Genomic DNA, 19,421 nt, shown 5'->3' on the forward strand with positions numbered 1-19,421 from the left:
CAATATGGAAGATATTCTTTCTGAAATCAGTGATTGTCTTGTCATGAAGTGAGGTCGATTCAGAGCGGCGGTGGCCGTAGGGGTGCTGGGGTTTGATTTAGTCAGGCTGCCCCCACTTTCTGGGCGAAGTCTAGGCATGGCATCCTCCGGCACACTGTGATGGTGGGGCATATAGATTTGCTTGGGCTTGCTAAGTAACGTCGTGTGACCTTTATTGGGTATCATCATAGGGTCAAACGCAGGTGGCATTTTCCCCTCATAGGGGTCCCGGGATTAGAGTAGGTATTACGTATAGGGGATATTGACCCCTGTAGTAGCTAGGCGTGTTGAGATCGCCACGGGGCGGTATTTGCACGGGGGCACTGTGGGTATTGAACCCGTTCCTCGGTTCCTCCTCCTGGGGGGTTTAAGTTAGAGTTTGTTTCGAATCATCTTTGGGTCCCTCATAGATCCCGTGTGACGCAGGTTCTTGTTCTTCGTGAATTGCATGTAGAAAGGGGTGGTAACGGGTGGGGCGTGACATGGCAACGTGGCCGTTGGGTAGTCCTGTTATGAGTGGAAATTTTAAATTCAGTTTTTTTGTTGCGTCATAAAGGTAAATCGAGCGGTAAGCGGGATAGTCGCAAGTAAAAACATTTTAGCTTAGTTGTTTGTGAACAATCTCCAATAAAAAATTTAGCTAAAGTTAAGATTTAGTTTCATCTCATAGTGTAACTCACCCATCATTTGCTGTTGGGCTGATTCCTCGAAAACCTCGTTCTGTGGGACCTGGTACTGGGGCTGCCAATTGATCATCTTCCTTCTGTCAAGACTGTGGTCGTCCAATGTCCATGGGTAAGCGCTGACCGTCGAACGCTTTTCTGGGTGTTGGGTTGGGTTGTGGGGGGTTTGGCCAACCTGCTGGTATGGGGGTTGGTGGTTTGGTGGGTTTTGCACCGGTGAGGGCTTTGCAACGTAGATGGGGTACTGCTGCTGATCGTACCGCCCTGGCATGGTGTCGGCAACTTGGAGGGAGTGTTGCTGCAACAGCCACTGAGCCCCCAGAAGAAAATGACCCACTGTTTTGGCCCTTTGGTTGTCGATGACTACATAATAGTCAACCTGAGGAAAATGTTGAAGGTCATCAGTAGGGCCCGCAAAAGTCAATAAAGTCAAAATTTTTTAAAGACCTCGTCTGACCACGAATCAAAGAATAAAGTTGTTTTCAGCACCTAGGGGATTGTTTCTAAGAAGTTTATAGGTCAAAATAAAGTCAAAATTTATAATAAAGTCAAAATTTTCAATAAAGTCAAAATTTGTCAAATTATGGCTTTTGACAAAGTTTTTGTGTTTCTTGAGAGTAATTTTTGTAAAAATCCTCGTGGAAGCATTGTAAATCAGGATCTGCGACACAATTAAACCATATTAACCCATAAAAGCAGGAAATAAGTCACAATGCCCACTTGGATCAGCAGTAACTTTTATTTCAAAAAGCTATTGAGAAAAGACAGAAATTTCAAGCCTGAAAATGTTAAAAATTACATGATGCTGTATTACAATAAATAAGTTGAAACACTTTTCTGTAGTGCTTTCTTTAAAGCCGCTTGAAGGGGGTTACATTACTTCTTCCCTGTTTAATTTGCTGTTTATTAGAATTTACCATGCAGAGAAAATCGAGGCAAAGTGCCCTTTTCACAAGGACAAAATAACACAAGCTACCTAAATCTATCGCCAAAAAACACGACGCACTTTTTATAATCCAAAAAACACCTGACCTTTCGACAAAATATTACGTTTGGGTCTGAAATCGACAAAATATTATGTTTCAAAATATGTCACCTACCTGCTTGCTTCTTCGGTCTGTGACGTCATAATATAAGGGATGTTTGGAGGAGAGGACCAGATCATTTGAGTGGAATGTTCCCATTTCTGCACCACTCAGCGCGCTCGTTTCCTTGATTCGTCGCGTTCTACGCGATTCTTTGTGGGTTGAAGTTCGATTCCTATCACCAGAGCACATTATGATGTCACATGGAGTGCAAAGACGCGCAATCAAGCAAAGCAAATATTATGACGTAATAAAGCTACCTTGCATGGCTGCTCGTGCTTGATTGCCGCGACTTTGATGCGTTTCTGCTGTTAGATTGGTTCGAAGATGTCCTGACGTCATTTCCGTTGGGCAAGGTCGTCTGAAAGAAGAGATAACAATCACATCACGATCACGTTATGATATATGAAATAAGAGATCACGAGTAGGTGGCCATGATCACATGAGCTTATAACGATGAGACCCAACACAATGTTGAGTTGATGACGCAAATGCTCACCAGGATGACGTCATCCTTCCTGGACAACTTCCCGCCGCAATATCCCCTGTGGAGGGCGCACAAGCACACACAGAAGACGACACCGACAACAAAAGCGACCAATAGAAAAACGATCCCAATCGTGAACTCTGACGTAGTCGCCCCAGACACGTCATGCAACATAACCGGAGCGACAGTGATATTGTATGACGTATCATTTACGGCTGGTTCCACTTCATCATTTTCAAAGGAAGTGAGTGTGGCACCAATAGAGGGCGCTGCACGACAAAAAGACAATTTTCACTTTTTAATTTCAGCCGTGCGATGATTGGTTAAATTATAATTGACGTGACAAACCTTCCACGTCTGTGGCGTGGACGTTGCACTCCTCCATCCCGGCTACATTCCCTTCCAACACGTCCTGGCGTGGTTGCGCGCCACTCGTACTGTTGGCGTGATACTGGCTGTCGACTACCACGCAATTCTTCCCGTCCCACCCACAGTAAGGGTCCCGGGATTTGATGCAACTCCTGGAACAACAATCGACCGGGTTACAATCTGCCGCGATCTACGCGCGAGCTATTTCCTTGCTCACCTGCCACATGAGGTGTTGAGGGCACAGAGCGGGGCGCGAATGACGCAATTCTCGAATGCGACCAACATGGACCCGGTTGGTTTGTCGAGATTTATCGAAAGGGCCCTCCTGTAACAAACAACAATTGTGACATCACAAACCTCTACTTCAATCGGTTGACATAGAAACAATATTGACGCACTTGTTCCCAGGTCCGCATCTGTCCTCGCTGTAGACCGACCTCTCCTCGATCAGCACCGACTTCGTCCCCGCTCCGAGGAGAACCTTCAGAATTCGTCCATCGTCAGTGCCCGCGATGAAGACGGTGTAGATGGGGGTGGTGCCCACTGTCGTGTCCACCACAAGTGAGGTCAGGAAGTCTCTGGAAATTTGAAATTCTTTCAACTCCGAAGAATTCTCAAATGAACAGAAGCTCTACGAGTCTACGGGACCAGTTGGTGGCGCTATTGTTCGTATATTATCGTCACTTACCCGGAGTTTGTCCGCGCATAAAGAGGAATCGCGTTGTGTGGTTGCGTCACGTTTCCATGGAGATCCCACGCGTTGACGCTCTGGTACATTATGGGATGCATACGCATGAAGTTGAGACTGTGGACAGATAATTTGCTTGGATCGCTAGCACAGCTGGGAATGAAAAAATACGTCATAATTACTAACCCTTGTGCATAGCACGATGATCAAGTATTACGTCAAAAAAGACGTAATGATACGTCATAAAGTATGATTTACCTGGCCACGTGAGGATTGGGGGAGTGGTCCTGCTGAGCCCAGTATTGTGAACTAGTCTTTGCATCGGTGAATTTCTCATAAAATGCGCCGTTCATGGAAGCTTCAATATCCGGCAGAGAGAATGCGCAAATGGCCGATGCAGGGATGCTGTTGCTGTGAGGAGAGAATTCAATGTGATGTGGTTGAGCTTAGGTTAAGCTGCTGGGTGCCTTCATACTAGGTCGAGGTTTGTGAATATCCAGCCCAACAACAACCCACCTGGGCGTGCTCATGAGAGCGAAAACCATCTTTGTCTTGCCGACTTTGTACCACTTGTCCAACGTCACCAGCTCAGTGACGTCACTAAGCTCGTTGAAGTAGAACGGCGGTTGTCCTGGCAACGAGCAGTTCAGTCTCGCTTTTAGGAATGACGAGAACTGATTCCTCAAATTGCGCCATCCACCGTCGTTCTTGCAAACTTGACCGATGCGCGTGTAAACTTGCTGTAGCGAAAATATTAATTTAAATTTCCCGCCACTTTTAAATTACTGCCGATTATATGAAGTAATTTAACGTACCTCTGATTTATCCTCGACGGAGATCTCGGTAAAAAACGAATAAACTTTGTTCAAAGACATGCCGCCGTCGACGAATTTAACGAAATGGGGGGCTGGAACATAACAACCATAATTTATGGTCATTAACTGGCAATTAGTAACTATTTATTAACGAACACCAAGCATTAAAATTTTAATAAATCTTAGACGATAACATTTTTCATTTCGACGAAGTTCTACCAAGAAGACTTGGCGTGACAAGTTTTGGACATAGTCCCTTGTTTCTTTCATGATAATAGATTCTATTACATATCATTACGTCACATAGAGGTCGGGTTTACTTCAGCAAAATGCTTATTGTTGCGTGAAGGCTATAAAAACGACAAGTACCAAACAAGGAAATGCAAATCTTGTGCAAACGCAGGTTGACCATCCAGGGCATCCGGCAATGAGCGCCATTACCTGACTTGGTGCATTTGAGACATGCAAGTTTTCATGTCGACGTTGCATTTGAGACGTTTGAGTGACGCATTTGAGACGACGTTGCATTTGAGACAACAGTTTTCATGTCGACGAAGTTCAACCAAGAAGACTTGGTGTGACAAGTTATTATGAGATCACAATCTCGGTGTCAGCGAACAGAAGAATGAAAAAGCGGTTTCACTCCCCGAATCCAGGAAAGATCGCGACAATCAGTTTGAAGAAAGCTTGATGTTCGCCTTTATTCGATTTTTGCTGAATCGTCTAAATCTGTCGCCAAAATAAACCTGAGCTGTGAAGTTATTATGACAACGAATGAGTGTCGCGTGTTCTTTACGCAACAATTGGAAGCGGGATTATAGTGACAGGACGTTTGGGGCTGGTCAGAAAATGACTTATAAAAAGTCAACAGGAATCAAAATCACGGCCGACTTAATCCATGTATGGCGGAATAAATACAACTCTACCTCGTCACAATAAGGATCTTGTTGGAATAAGACGACTGAGATTAGATGCGAAGCAAAACTCAACAATAGGCATTTTCTCGTCATAATCGCAAGACAAACAAAGAAACAGAGTCAAATATAGGAGACTACTATCTGCATTCTGCACGCTCCAGCGAGCACAGGGTTGAGGCTGAAAATAACTGGGTTTGACTCGACGCTCTACGGCTGGAATACTTGGCGTTAGGTGTAATGACGTCACGCTTCAGTGATCACGGTTACGGATCATTGCACACGAGCACGGTTCAGATGTTAAATAAATAAAGGTAGTTTCTACCTACAAGGGTGTCATTCAGCGAGTTAAGCCAAGGCGCAGTGCCTTGCCCACCACAATATTTACAGTGCAAACTGCAAACGCGGATAACTCACCGTTCAAGAAGGTCGCTTCACCGCTAGCTGTCCGCAAACTGGTGTCCCACCTTCTGCTGTGAACATTTCGGACGACTGATGAGCGGAATATGAGGGGATCGTCCCCGCAGAAGCCTGCCTGGGTCGCCGTGTACAGGTTGTCGCCTGCGTAGAATGTGCAAAGAACATTATTCCTCGAAACGACTTGAGATTTCGCTCAATTCTTAGCCTGAGCTGATCGTGTTATTTTCATTATTTTCACAACAAAGTCGCGCGAAATGTCGAGTTTTAATTGGATTCGCAAATCATAAATAAAACGGTTCATCTTCAAATAAATTCTACATATCGGACGAACCTGACACAAGGCTTGCTACGTCATAATCCGGGTCATATGGACAGCTCAGCTTTCCTTCAAATTCCTGATTCAAATAAGACAAATTCCCGCCCTCTGTCAGCTGAAAGTTCGAGAATCATTTTTAAGTTTACAGTAAAAACCATCCGGTTGTTGAAAAACTTGCTGCATATCCAAAATATTGTGACATCACAATAATCCAATAGTGTTACCTCATAATATCTACAAGTAGGACTGAAAGATTTGGTCGAACAGACAATCACTCTTCGGTTGGGGGATTCCCCGTCGTGGACCTGCTTGAAAATTTTGATGAAATTTTGGCATTTTTTGCTGGTCTGACCCTTTCTCTGGCACAACTGGATGCTTGCGTCATCAGACTTCCACGTCATTGCCTGCAACGTATTGCGAGTGTTATAATCTGCGATGCTGTGGAATGGCTTACCCACGTCATCTTTACAACGAGCTTATTATTGACAAGAAAATATGCGCCTCGAAGCTCGCTACGTTATATCTAAGACATTTTCATCACGTGACAACTTGAGATTCTGAAGTTGTTATTACGTCACTAAAGAAGTTTGAAAGAGAATCATGAAGTTTGCATTTTAAGTTTTTCCAGAAAAACAATATAAACGTGTTTGGCGCATGATGCTAAATATGTGCATTGTTTGCTCAAAAATGATGTTTATTTTGTCTTAGTTCTTCTGAAATCATAAAATCAGGTGGTTGTGGGCAATCCACATTCCAGTATCACCAAAATCATTACAACGCGAATCATGCTTAGCTGAGTAAAGTCAAATGCGTCACCTGCTTGTAAGTAACTTCGCCGGTTCCGCTTGACTGATTCTTCAAATCCAGGACAAAAATATTATCCCTGCGCAGAAAATAAAAATTGAAATAAACACAAAACCGTTGCATGACGGTTAAAATCATTCAAGCATGACAACGAATGAGTTGTGACGCAATTCAGCTGCTAGCGCTACTTTGAAATGGTTGATCTGTTGCTGTGCTTATGCAGTGCCCTGTATGGTATAAGGCCGGGCTTGAATAACAATTATTTTTTCAACGTAATAATTGCCAGAACAAATAGATATTTGGTTAAACTTAAACGAATCTTGTAGGCGCGCGAACATAGCGGAGGAAAGTATCTGTAGAAAAAAGAACCAACTTCATCATTTCGGAGTGCTTCATACGAAGAGACCACTTTGTGTAGCATTATTACCCCACAATAGACGCTTTCTTACGTGTAAAAAACTTGTATTATGACCGACAAAGACAACAATGCGTCATAAACCTATTGAACACTGCAAACGCATTAAGTTGTAGTGATAGCTGATGTTTGAAGACCCAGTGCAGGTTTATGTTGAAAACAAACGCAAAGATGTCTCGGAGAACATGTACCTCGGTTAAACGTTAAACACAAGCTCCTTATGTTGGCAAGAAATCGTAAAAGTACTAAGCATTAATATGAAATATAGCAGAGGTAAAGAGCTTCGTTAGAACAAACGAAAGTATTTGTCTTCCCCCCCGCTTATATCGAACCTCGTGGAAAGTGATTCAACGAATTGAGTCTTCACACCTCGCAGGTATTTTCAATATGAGCTGAGAACTCCAAAACCTTCAAAGTCACAAAGTACAAATGCCACTGACCTGGCGTAAATGTAGTGATATCCACCAATGTTGGTCATGCCTTGAAAGTTCTTCAACAATGGGAGGGTTTTGGTGGACTGGCCTGTTTTTTTGCTGCCACGAAACACTTGAAGCCACGTAGAATCTGGAAAAATACGTTTTCATATTCATCAGATTGTGGTCAAACTGCTGATTTGTCTAAATATTGTTATTACACCAGTCTTCTAAAAGAGCTTCTTGCAGAAAGTTTGATCGCCTTTATGCCAAGTCGCCATAAAATATAAATCACGTCCACTTCAAGCAAACTTGCACAGAATCGAAAACTAATCGTCAAATTTGGAGAATTTTCTCCTGAACAAACCAATCCCAAACAATAAACGATCGCGATTTGTTGAAACAATTCTACAAAGCTGAGCGATTGACTCGAATTTATGAGGCGTTAAAAGCGAAATGAAACAAACTCGATTTTAAGGAAAATTTCAACATGACTTCAACTAAGTTCTAACACTTCTACTTGTGGGAGACCTGAAATCTGCACTGAACTCGAACAAGTTGTTTCCTTTGACGTCATAACATGTATAAATTTTGTCATAAACACTTAAAGCAGAGTTTATTTGGTAGACAGAGGGGCGAAGGGTTTATCGTAATCCACATAATCCTTGATTACGCCTTAAATTATGGATAATATCATAATATGGGAGATTGGTGTCATATGAAGTGAAAAGTGACGTCACTCCGATTTATTTAAACAAACACATATTGTTGGAACCCTGGCAAGCAATCTACCTACATTATGACGTATATATGACGGTACAAACCTTCCAACTTATAAACGTTGATTGGTTCTTTATCTGTAGGGATTCTTCCCATGGATGACTGGATCAGACATAAGATGATATTCACAACGATCAGTGCAGTAGAAACACGCATTGTATCAAAATTAATGAGGCTTTATGATGAACTCCAGTGAAAATACGGTTTAGTCCTCCATTGGTGGATCAATGGTCGCAATTAAACGTCAGATATCAAATCAACACACAATACTCGTAATACGAATCCTAAACAAGCTACAAAAGAATTTCAAAGCAGCTCGTTGATCTTAATTTGAATTGAAAGATATACGTTAGTCCCATCGTATAGAATATAGATAACTGGACTCCACTGACTGGGAACACGACCTACAATGAGCGTTTAATCGAGTTAGGAATCGTTTGCAATAAAACAAGCGCTTCCACAATTATTCTCAGTCCGACATCGGTTGTTATTAAACAGGCAATGAAAGAGATACCACTACGTCACAATTCATGAAAATGTGAATTGTTTAATCAATTAAATAAAATATCTTACAATGAGGAAATGAAAAGGAAATGACTCATAACAATAACTTCGCAAGATATTTAAGGAAATAAAATCTAAACAATTGCTTGATATGAAGCTTAATAGAACAGACAATTATAAAGAAAGTTAAAAATTTTATTTATAAATAGCTGCGATATGCACGAAAGCTTTGTTCTGACTCAATGTTACAAAACGCATATAAGATTAAATGTAACAAGCACATGTCGCCTTATGGAACAATGCAATGAAATTTCAATTAAATTTATTTTAAATCAATTTAAATTTAACCATCAAGGTGGCTTCTCAAAGGATGCCAGACCGGTAATACATTTATACATTGTACGTAAAGTGCGCGAGGTTGTTAATAAATATGGCCGACATTGAACGAGCAAAATTTTGTTGCGCCGCGGAATTTTGTCGATGTCGAACCCGGTGAGACTTTACCAATTATAACGAGGTACTACCAGGTAAATATTCCTGTGTCAGAAGCATTGTATTGGGTGAATGGGACGATTACAACGTGTTACTATAAATTAAGGCAGGGATGTCCAACCTGCGGCCCGCTAGTCATTTTCACTCCAAAAGTATGTATTTTATGTACCCATTTTTCTTGAAATTTAATAGGTTTTGCGGCCCATTCAACTATTTCAAGAGACAATGCGGCCCACTATAATAAAAGGTTGGACATCCCTGAGTTAAGCATTCCTTGTGTCAGAAGCATTGCGAAGTCATTTCATGACAAATATATATAAAAATGCTTCAAAGCGCATTATTAGATTTGATTACAAATTCCTGGACACCAGTTGCATTTTTAAATTGCCGTTTTCAAAATTCAAATTGGAAAGGTTATAACTGTTCGTCCATGGTAACTTTTTATCGAGATCATTATATTCCTTATCGTCGTGTTTCACTCATTTTTCTGTTATGCCTTTCACTAGTTTTACGGTTTTGATGCTAAAAGTATAATTTTCTTTATTTTTAATCGAAATTTCTTGATTATTTTTCTTTCGTTCCTTACGCATCATCACAATTTTTACCCTTTGAAATGAATATTAGATTATTTAGCACATATAACCGGAAACATATGTAAGTACTCGGTTAAACACTCTAGCACCCACTTACTGTTTTCACAAAGACGGCAAATAGGCTACCAGGTCTTTTGAGCACCTGAGCACATTAACTGACAAATTTACTTATTAAATTTATTTATTTAGCGACCTATGAAATAGCGTTATGAAAGTAACCTACGTTATTATACGTTTCTTGATCAGCAGATGCGGTTATTTGTAAAATAGATAAAAACTAATCAACGTGTTAACCTCTAACTACCACTGAAAATATCTAACACAGAACTCTAGCTACCACAGAACTTAAAGGTTTTCTGTCTTCAAACAGTGAAAACTGAAAACTTTGGCTGCAATGTTTTATAAAAGCAACTCCAGTGACTAAAGAAATTAGTAAACATTGAACAATGATTCAAAACCACAGCGGGTGACACAAAAAGCAACGATTCAGAAAGTTATCAATTTTACTATTGAATTTTAGTTCAATTTTAACGGTAGCGATTTGAGGACTGACCGAACTGAAACAACGAAGAACTGCAGCAAAGTCGGTAAATGTTTCGGCTGTGCTATTTGCTATCTGAACTTATATTATATTTTAAAAACTTGTTCTCTTCATAAACAACCTTTGATTGATCACATTCAGTATGGGAAAAAAGTTACGCCTAATAGGTCTCGGCCAATTTGGAATTTATAATTCTCTCTGGGGAATAAAGATTTTACCGCTGTGGCTATACCAAACAATTAGACGCATTTCATAGGTTTCGACTGTAATAAATAATAATGATAGAAATTTACTTTATTTTGTGTAATATAGTGAGAATCTAACTCTTTTTAAGGTTTGAGATTACAACACCTAGTTATGAACCCTGGTAATAAGTGCGAGGAGAATTAGATTAAGACTTCATACTTCGCTACAAAAGGGCCAAAGGAAATTTTTCAATTAATGTGAAATCAGGTGAAATCAGTACAAAACTCCACTCAACTCAGGTGAAATCAGTACAAAACATTAATTAAAATTAGTATGAAATGAAAGACCTGCTATTTGCCGTCTTTGTGCAAACAGTTAGTGGATACTAGAGTGTACGAGGATACCACCAACGTCAACTTAGGATGTAAAATGGGTCATCGATCTGCGTTTGTGGTCAGTCAAGGTTCACTTGTGAGAGTGCCGGATAAAGCACGTGGTGAAGGCTGTTTCATATCATGCGTGTGTTCAGCAAATGGTTCTCTGCGCCCGTGCACTAAACTGCCCTGCACCGATGTACAGAAACCCTGCAAGCTTGCCGGTCAACTAAGAAGTAAGTATATTCAGTAAAAAAACAAACCGCGCTTCTATGGGCCGTCTTTTCCATTGCCAATGTTATAGGTTTACCACAAATATAACAATTAGGCTATAATATGTGGTTAAGCTATTTATGGAAAAAAGTATCCTTTTGCAAAAGGATATGCGATATTTTCCTTGGGATAAGTTTTGACATTTTCTTATTGGTAAATAAACACTTCTATCAAAGGTCACGGCAGCAGTTTTAAGGTGGATTGCAACTTTTGTAATTGCTTTGCGGGAAATGTCACTTGCACCACTCGTCAATGCCAGGCTACAGATATCCAAAAAGGTGCTTTTACGGGTAAGGCATAGCTAAATAATGTTTCTTAGGTTTACTTTATCACTTAAGTAAACCGAAGCATATATCCTTTCTCTGTTGTTACCAGCAGATCTCTCTCCATGAACAGCTACGTGGTTTGCGATTTTTTTGTTGCTTAGCCTCGCGGTGGCAGCAAAGCGACGCTCGTCTTGACATTCCAAACAATGCGTAACATTGCCGACGAGAATGAATTGTGTTGGTTCATGCTTAGCTTTTGCGCTGTTGCGTATATCTGGACCGTATCCACATTCCACACTATTGGGAATAATTTGGGACTCTTAAATTTTAAAATATCCAAAAAATTACTGTAACTTATAAGAACTGTTGAAACTCCCGATGCAGACTTTATGTTGATTGGGGGTGACACGTCACAACAAAGATGTTAAGAAGGCTTTTGTTGAAGTCTTTTGCTTTTTAAGTGATTCGGGAATTGAAGGTTTGTTGTTCATTTCTCACCGGCAGTCCGGCACTGACTTGAAAGTGGGAATTATTGAACACCAAGTTTTAACGCCGCATATTTTAACGCTTCGTTATTCACGTTAAACCTGTCCGTTTAATTGAAATATTAAAATAACAAAGACTCGCCCATTCAATTTCATTTTGCCCAACTGGCTTTCCCCACCGCCATTTTCTGCTTAGAAATATGGCCGACGTTTTCAAAACAATGATCAACGATTTGTTTCTCAGTCCAGAACTAGGCAGCTTCGAGCGCTGGATCAACGAAATCTCACGTCTTGTCTTCAGACTTTAGAATTCTGCTCATCAACCGGGTATGTCGATTTGATTTCAGCCATATTTTGCTTACACGGTAAGAATATGCACCTTTGGAGATGTATTTCTGTACTTAGTAGGACCTGTACGCCCCATCGCTCGGTTTAGAGTCAAATGGGCCAAATTTCAGCACTTTATTGTTGCAGCCAGAATGACAATGTCAATATTCTCATTGTCAAATCCGGCAGAATTATGAATGGTCAAGGCCAATAACTTTATTCTTGAAATGATTTCCTGACACCTACGTCATTGGTATATCTCCTTCCCTTTCTAACTATGGACTGTTTGACAATCATGTAGATTAGTGGACACGGTTTTGTTTGGCGTTTTTTTATAGCTACCTTTGCATTCTGTTCGCTTCTCGACACTCAGTGCAAACGGCAGTTCTCTTCCGTTGGTTGAACTGTCATTTTTGATTTTATTTATCAGAAAATTTTACTTCTGTGTGATTACTGGTCACTTGAGTGCGAGTCCTTTTTTATACTCGAAAGCTGGAGTTTTATTTCTCGAAATGACTCTTACATAATGCAGTTTCGGGTACAATTGCGCACTTCAAGCGATGTAGTATAATACGAAGCGTCAATTCTTTTGAAAGGCAAAAACAAATACGAATGCAATATTGACACAGCGTGAACTTTTAAGCAACAATAACTTACAAAGTAAGCACGAAAAGAAACGAAAAAAAGTTATAGAAAAGCAGAAAAAATTCGGAAATCTTTGAAAATCATAAACGTCCTGCGTCCATAAAAAAGAGCCCATATAGGTCAACCAAATGACATCAGCAACAATGACAGAGTTGGCTTACATCCATCTTGTCTTATATTGTTAAGTGATAACTACAGCAAATTATTGCTGCGCTGCAAACATAATTCACAGTTTTTGTTATCAAGGAATTTGTGGGAGGGAAATTAAATATATAATGTTTGGAAGTGGATTTATTATGTTTATAAACTCGGAAACTTATCGCTTTCAGCATTATAAAGATATCTATGTCGTCACAGCAAGGTTGGTCCAAGACTGTCGAAAAAGAAACAAAGTAAAAAGTTTACGCCAAATTTCCGAACCAGTTCACATGACCATGGATGGTATCATGGAAAACCGGCGTCATACAGTTTTCAAAATCTGTCCATTGCTCATTGGCATTTGGTTATAGTGGTCAGCGTGCGAGTTCGTGTACCTCTGTTGCTGACCAGGCGTGTAATGCATCAAGACTGGCTGTGGCCTGGCCTGGTAGCCAGGCATGGTCACCGGGTTGTTCAGTTGGTAAGTCGTCGCTGGGATCACAGTAGTCGTGGCTATTGGCCTCTGATGGAACTGGTTGACTACCGTATCGGTGGACCGGACTGGGTAAACGCATTCTTGTCGTCGGCTTGTTAGAACAGACCCATGGCCGGTCGTATACGTCGGATGATCGTTGTAAGGTCCATCGTTCGACTGGCAAGTGCTACTGCTTGGTGTCGTACTGCAGCGCATTAATTCTTCACTGTTCACCATTGGCGCGACGGAATGCATAACCCTGGCCGCAGTGGTGCAGCACTTTTGCATGTCTATTGGGTGATTTTGCGGAACCCCGCTGACACTTCCGTCGGAGTTGCTACTCCCCAACGACCCCGTTTTGTTTGGGGTACCCACCCGTTGAGGAGAAGCACCATTTAATGGGTAACTGTGCGTGGGTGTGTGATAGACGTCACCGTTTTGCCCCAACAGGGGTACGCTGGTCTGCTGCTGGTATTGCCGCCTTTGGTGGGTCACCGTGGGTACAATTTCTTGGTCACCCGTTTTACCGGCGACATATTCGGCGTGACCCCGACTTCCAACGCTGCGGTTATCCGCCTGTTTCAGTTTCCTCTTGTTTCGGTAACAAACAAAGAAGAGGATTACAAGGATGAGGATGATGAAAGCTCCCAGACTTGCTCCCAGAGTAGGATAAAGAAGTTTGAAGTCGGAATCCGTTTTCGGATCAGCCACCGGGGCATTACCTCCACTTGGTTGTTTTACTATGTCACAATCGTCTCCGGTTTCTTGGCCAGCGTTTGTGTTGTCGCCGTTGTCGCCGCCGTCGCCTTTAACAATCGTGTCGCCACCGTCTCCATCGCCTTCGTGCTCAGTGGTGACCTCTTCAACTGGTGGCTTGATTGTAATGGGCAGGGTGGTCACTTCGCCACACAGCTTGTCCTCCACGATGCGCCTGCTTTGTAATGACGTCTGAATGACGTCGGTGGAGCTGATACAGATCTTGTACCTTTTCCCAGGCTCGAGGTTCGTCACCGTGTAGGGGTGAGCCGTGGGGCGAATGCGGAATTCTCGGGGTGACCGATCGATGATCCCGTTGGGGAATATTTGTGCAACTGACACCTTCAAACGCTTTCTAGTGCTGGGCAGCATGATCTGTACCGAGTTGGGTGTTAGCGTGTCGCTTTGTATGATCAGCTGAGGTCTGAAGGCTGTGTTGCTTGCTATTGCAGTTGTGCTGGTTGTTGTAGAAGTCGACGGGGTGGGCCGGTATAAGGGCTTGTCACAAAGCATGCCTTTGTATCCAGTTAGGCACCTACGCAAAGCAATCGGTTAAACTTACTTGATGATGTTATATAACACAGCAACCATCATCGAAACCGTAAACTTGTACATTCCTTTATTGATGCACACTCATATATTATTATTACGCATATTTGGCGACGACAAATTACAGTGCTAGCAAACGTGCTATAGGGCATAGGCTGTTATTACTATTGAACTAACATATGTGCCGTAGTTTTTGTTTTGGTGGTCTTACCTGCACACCGGCCGAAACGAGGTCCTGTTTATGTAACAAGTTGCTCCGTTTGCGCAGGCCATAGCTGCGCACAAGTCTATATTAGGTCTTCGACTTGTTGGGGAAGGTTGGGGTATGTTATTGGCGCCGCTGTGTTTTCCTGGTGACCCACTGGGTAGAAAAAATTACAATTAAGCCGCATACATGTTTGCGTTTGACCGCACACCCTAAATCAGGTGAAATTATTCGTAATTTTTTGTCTCAATCCTTGCCTGCAGTCCCGTTGGTAAAGCGCAATCAATGGACGCCCAGTGAGTTCCGGTGGTTGACTGCACTTCGCTTGGTTTACATTTCTGAACGCACCTCTAACGCGCCTGAAAAAATTAAGTCGTCTTTTAAATTTATTGTGACCTAAAAAGTCATTTAAATTTTAAAAGCGTATCTTGCATCAGGGTTATTCCATTGAAATCGCAAATGGTACAGATGTGCGTTGGTCACCTCATGAAATTTGTCAACCAACTGATGGCGCAGTCACAATTCCAAGGATTGTTGGTGAGATCCAAGAAGTTGAGATAAACCCCGCGGGGTATGAAGCCTTCGCTTAGGGTGGAAAGTTGTAAGCTGCCGAGATCTAATGTTTTCATTCTTCGCAAGTTAGTTAGGAAATTGCCGTCCAGTGTCGTAATGGGGTTGTGGGAAAGATTCAGTGTTTGCAGCGATGTCATGTTGCTGAAAGGTAAAACAGGCGTTTCGTTAAACTCACGATTTCCGCAAATAGGGCTTGAACGGGAAATTAAAAGCTCCTTTTTCCCCGAAATAATTCTTAGAGTCGTCTCGTTGAATACGTCCATGATTCTGACTTAATAACAGTGATTTAAGGATTTATTAAACGAATTTAAAATCGCAATTTGCGAACATTACAACGAAACCCGCGTCATTGAAGCATTGAACTGGCGGTTTCGCACGTTATAAAATTGCAAAGCAATTTGCCTCCAACGCAGAACACAACTTTATTTCAGCGATATTAGAATTCTTATCTGCGTTCTCAGCGTATCGATCGCTGTCTCAATGAAGCACCAAGACTAAGTGGCCTATCGATGGCTGTCAACGAGGACCTCGATCTTCATCGGAATTGTTGGTAACTTTTAAATACCTTCTGGCATCCGATTAATATTCACTGACGACGGGCCGGCAGTCAATATCGCGCCACTAGAAGCTGTGTAGCTAAATGGTGGTTTTATCAAAGCATACCTGATTATTTGCGGTACCCGGTGTATCTGGTTGCTGCTGATGTCAAGCACCCTCATGTTACTCAGACCCCCGAAAAACGTCGACGGCAACTGATTAAGACGATTTCTTGACAACTGAATGACACAAGATAAAGAATGATATCCCATACTGCTGTACAGACGTCACACACACAAAGTTAACACGCCAACAAAATTTTTCCTTTCAATCAAGCCCATTTCAAGCTATTCAAATCCGCCAACTTCTCCGACAGCTGCCATGACAACGCTTACCTCGAGGTGTTCCAGGTTGACCTGCCTGAGACCGTCTGGACGGAGCCGGACTAATTCATTGCCGCCCAGGCAAAGACGACTCAATGCCGGGCAGGCGACGATTTTAGGGAAGTCGGACAGTCGGTTGTTACTCAACTTCAATTCGAGTAAATTGCTCATGTTTTTCAACGCATCGCGGTCAATTGAGCTAATTTTGTTGTTTTCCAAGTATATTCTAACGACGTTCGGCATCCCTACATCAACAAGTTTATATTAATAGACTTCATTTACGAGTGAGGTTATAGTTGGATTGAAGAACAATGTATGACGGCATAATCAAGCGTCATTTATAACACTCGTTGTGGTAAGCTTCGACAACTTTAAGCTGTGTTCTAAGGAAATTTGTACAAAGCAGGATAAAAGCGGCCATTTTGTAATGGTATTTGTGAGCTGCTTTCCTACCTGCGAAAGCATTTCTTGGGATACTCGTCAAGCGATTGTCAGATAACTCGAGATTCTGCAGTTGTTTCAATTGCAAAAATAACGAAGGTTTGAAAGCGCTGTCATTCAGGCGGTTTGAAGATAGACTAAGTAGTCTCAAACTCTGTAGAAACGAATTCAAACATCAATTGACTATGCAGTTGGTAGTTGCGATGATAAACGCGTCCTAACAGTCGTTTGGAACATTTGTCGTGCTCATAGTCTCGTGCAAAAATCTTAACACCAGCATGTAATTAATGACGGTGGGACAGCACAGGTTCAGTCAAGGGGTCATTTTTTCAACCACGCCTGATTCTGCACCCAGTGAGTAACCCAGACTAAATATTTACCTTCAGTCGTGACAGCGATCCGTCAGGAATGGTCGTTATTTTGTTGTCAAACAGAAAAAGCATCCTGGTGTCAGCTGGTATATCCACCGGCACAGAGGTGAGTCCTCTGCTCTCGCACCACACTTCTTTGTTGTGGCAGTCGCACGCTGAAGGACACGCCACAATTGCAGGCACACCTGACGTCACGACAAGTAAAAACAAAAATGTTTGGCACAATAAATCCATCGCTGTAGTAAGAGGTTTCGTGCTGAATGCTTCTTTTGATAAATTGACCGCTGATTCAACGAGAGGTCAATTCGAGCCTGACTGGTCCGTGTAAGTCGTTCTGAGCGATTTGTTTATCTTAATTGTTTGTTTACCGCTGTCCATTTCTTTTCAACGAAACGCGGCGTCTTACACTCTCTGAGTTTTCTAAACTAAACTGTGGTAAACATCAACAGTCGAGTCGTGATCTGCAATGTTCAGCAGAAAATCGCCTATAGCAGCTATAAGTTCTATGATAAGCATCACTGCGAAAACAAATAAAATCAAAATAAGTATAAAATGAATCGTTTCAGGTTGATTCCAAATGCACAGCTACTGCAGTACTTCACCAATCAAATACGCTGGGATTAAAAACAAAGTGTTCACAACATTCTTACAAAGAGCTCACAACATTCTTACAACTACACGTCACTGCGCACAATCAAGGCGTAGTAATAATAAAATTAATTAATAAAAGAGTAAAACCTTTTTTCCTCTCGGGCGGTCGGCTTAGTCTGAGCGAAGGAGCGTCTGAAGAGATCGGTCAACTGCAAAGGGCCGGCCTATTTTTCTGAACGACTTTTGGATTAAAAGTCAATTTGTTGATGGTAAAAATCATTTGGCCGCGAAGTAAAAGGCGCATTTAAACTTTATTATCTTCAACATCACTGTCTGGTCTCTTTCTAGCGAGCTTAATGCAGAAGGATATACTTTTCAACGCTTTGAATTTGTCTTTAGCCAGATATGCGCCAGTAACATTCACGCATGCCATGACGTTGCCGTTGTACACGTCTGTGGAGAAGCCAAGACTGAACTTATTGACCATAAACAGCCATGCACTTCTAATTATTGTTGTGTCACATTTGGCTGCAGCTGGAAGCCCAGCTAAATAGTCGAGGTCCTGCCTCAAGATCGACTCAACAACTGACATAGGTCAGGCGCGTCATCCATGTAATGCTTTTTGTGGCGGCGGTAACTTATTAATGACAAAATGTGAAGAAATATTTGCTAACTTTTGCCGATGACCCCACAACCGGTTATAGACGTGATCTAGTTCAAGGGCGTATGCTTCGATTCAGCTCTGCACAGACACCTTGTCTTGCTCATAAACGCTTTTTTCCTGAGTTTGTAGTCCTTGAAATCTGATCCAAGATAGCGTCGCCAGTAATATCATTCCACCGCTTGAATTAAGAACGACTATTCCCGCCTTTTTATCACATTTTTGAATGTTTATTTTATCATAAGAAATAATTTTGTTTTCGCTTTGTGTCGACTGTCTTTTCATTCTCGGACTCTTTTGTTGGAATTGCCTCTGTGTTTTGCGCTGATTGTGAATTGTTTGTAAATTTTTCTCGGAAAAACAAAACATAAAACATAAAAAGATCCTCCTTTTGAACAGAGAGTAATAATAACGTCTGTTTTAAATCTGAAAGCTACGAATGACGAAACATCGTTTTAAAAGTAAGCAAACGAACTGCCGAAGCCTCTGTGTGGGGACATTTATATCGCGTCGCATAACGTCACTTTAAACACAATTTGTGGTATGATTTGCTCGGAAGTTCTTAATCATGACGAACACATTTGAAGGTGAATAATACAACAGCGGGAAAATTTAATCAAAATTTTGCTTTTTCCCACATCATTAAAAATTCCCACATCGTTCAAATATTGTAGTGGTTATGACGTTTGTCTTGTTATTGTATTATCGCCATTTATCAATCTATGACACCAACTCAATCCAAACCTGTTTTCTGAAACATCCCTAAATTCCTAATCGGCTTCGTTAGCTTCTCGGCCCACGTCGGCATTAAGAATAATACGGAGAGG

General features: G+C 41.6%; 3 protein-coding genes across 3 annotated transcripts; all 3 read right to left on the reverse strand.

The window, feature by feature from the left end:
* Positions 1–406: 406 nt before the first annotated feature.
* On the reverse strand, positions 407–2,172 carry LOC143448695 (uncharacterized). Its single transcript, XM_076948575.1, has 4 exons — positions 2,068–2,172; positions 1,823–1,982; positions 720–1,101; positions 407–546 (listed from the first exon to the last, which is right to left on the reverse strand). The coding sequence occupies exons 2-4, from the start codon at positions 1,904–1,906 to the stop codon at positions 407–409; spliced, it is 606 nt and encodes a 201-aa protein (XP_076804690.1). The 5' UTR covers positions 1,907–1,982; positions 2,068–2,172.
* An 83-nt stretch (positions 2,173–2,255) lies between these two features.
* On the reverse strand, positions 2,256–8,384 carry LOC143449247 (semaphorin-6A-like). The gene is made up of 14 exons (XM_076949397.1): positions 8,273–8,384; positions 7,476–7,599; positions 6,633–6,699; positions 6,041–6,220; positions 5,832–5,931; positions 5,498–5,641; positions 4,167–4,258; positions 3,868–4,091; positions 3,610–3,762; positions 3,352–3,504; positions 3,062–3,241; positions 2,881–2,988; positions 2,643–2,815; positions 2,256–2,563 (listed from the first exon to the last, which is right to left on the reverse strand). The coding sequence occupies exons 1-14, from the start codon at positions 8,382–8,384 to the stop codon at positions 2,256–2,258; spliced, it is 2,118 nt and encodes a 705-aa protein (XP_076805512.1).
* A 4,990-nt stretch (positions 8,385–13,374) lies between these two features.
* LOC143449323 (vasorin-like) lies at positions 13,375–18,525 on the reverse strand. Its single transcript, XM_076949507.1, has 9 exons — positions 18,306–18,525; positions 17,352–17,527; positions 16,984–17,125; positions 16,543–16,775; positions 16,274–16,386; positions 15,521–15,751; positions 15,295–15,396; positions 15,044–15,193; positions 13,375–14,818 (listed from the first exon to the last, which is right to left on the reverse strand). Exons 1-9 carry the CDS (start codon positions 18,523–18,525, stop codon positions 13,375–13,377), a joined length of 2,811 nt encoding a protein of 936 aa, XP_076805622.1.
* Positions 18,526–19,421: the final 896 nt, after the last annotated feature.

This window comes from Clavelina lepadiformis, chromosome 1 (assembly GCF_947623445.1).
Source record: "Clavelina lepadiformis chromosome 1, kaClaLepa1.1, whole genome shotgun sequence".
NCBI lineage: Eukaryota > Metazoa > Chordata > Ascidiacea > Aplousobranchia > Clavelinidae > Clavelina > Clavelina lepadiformis.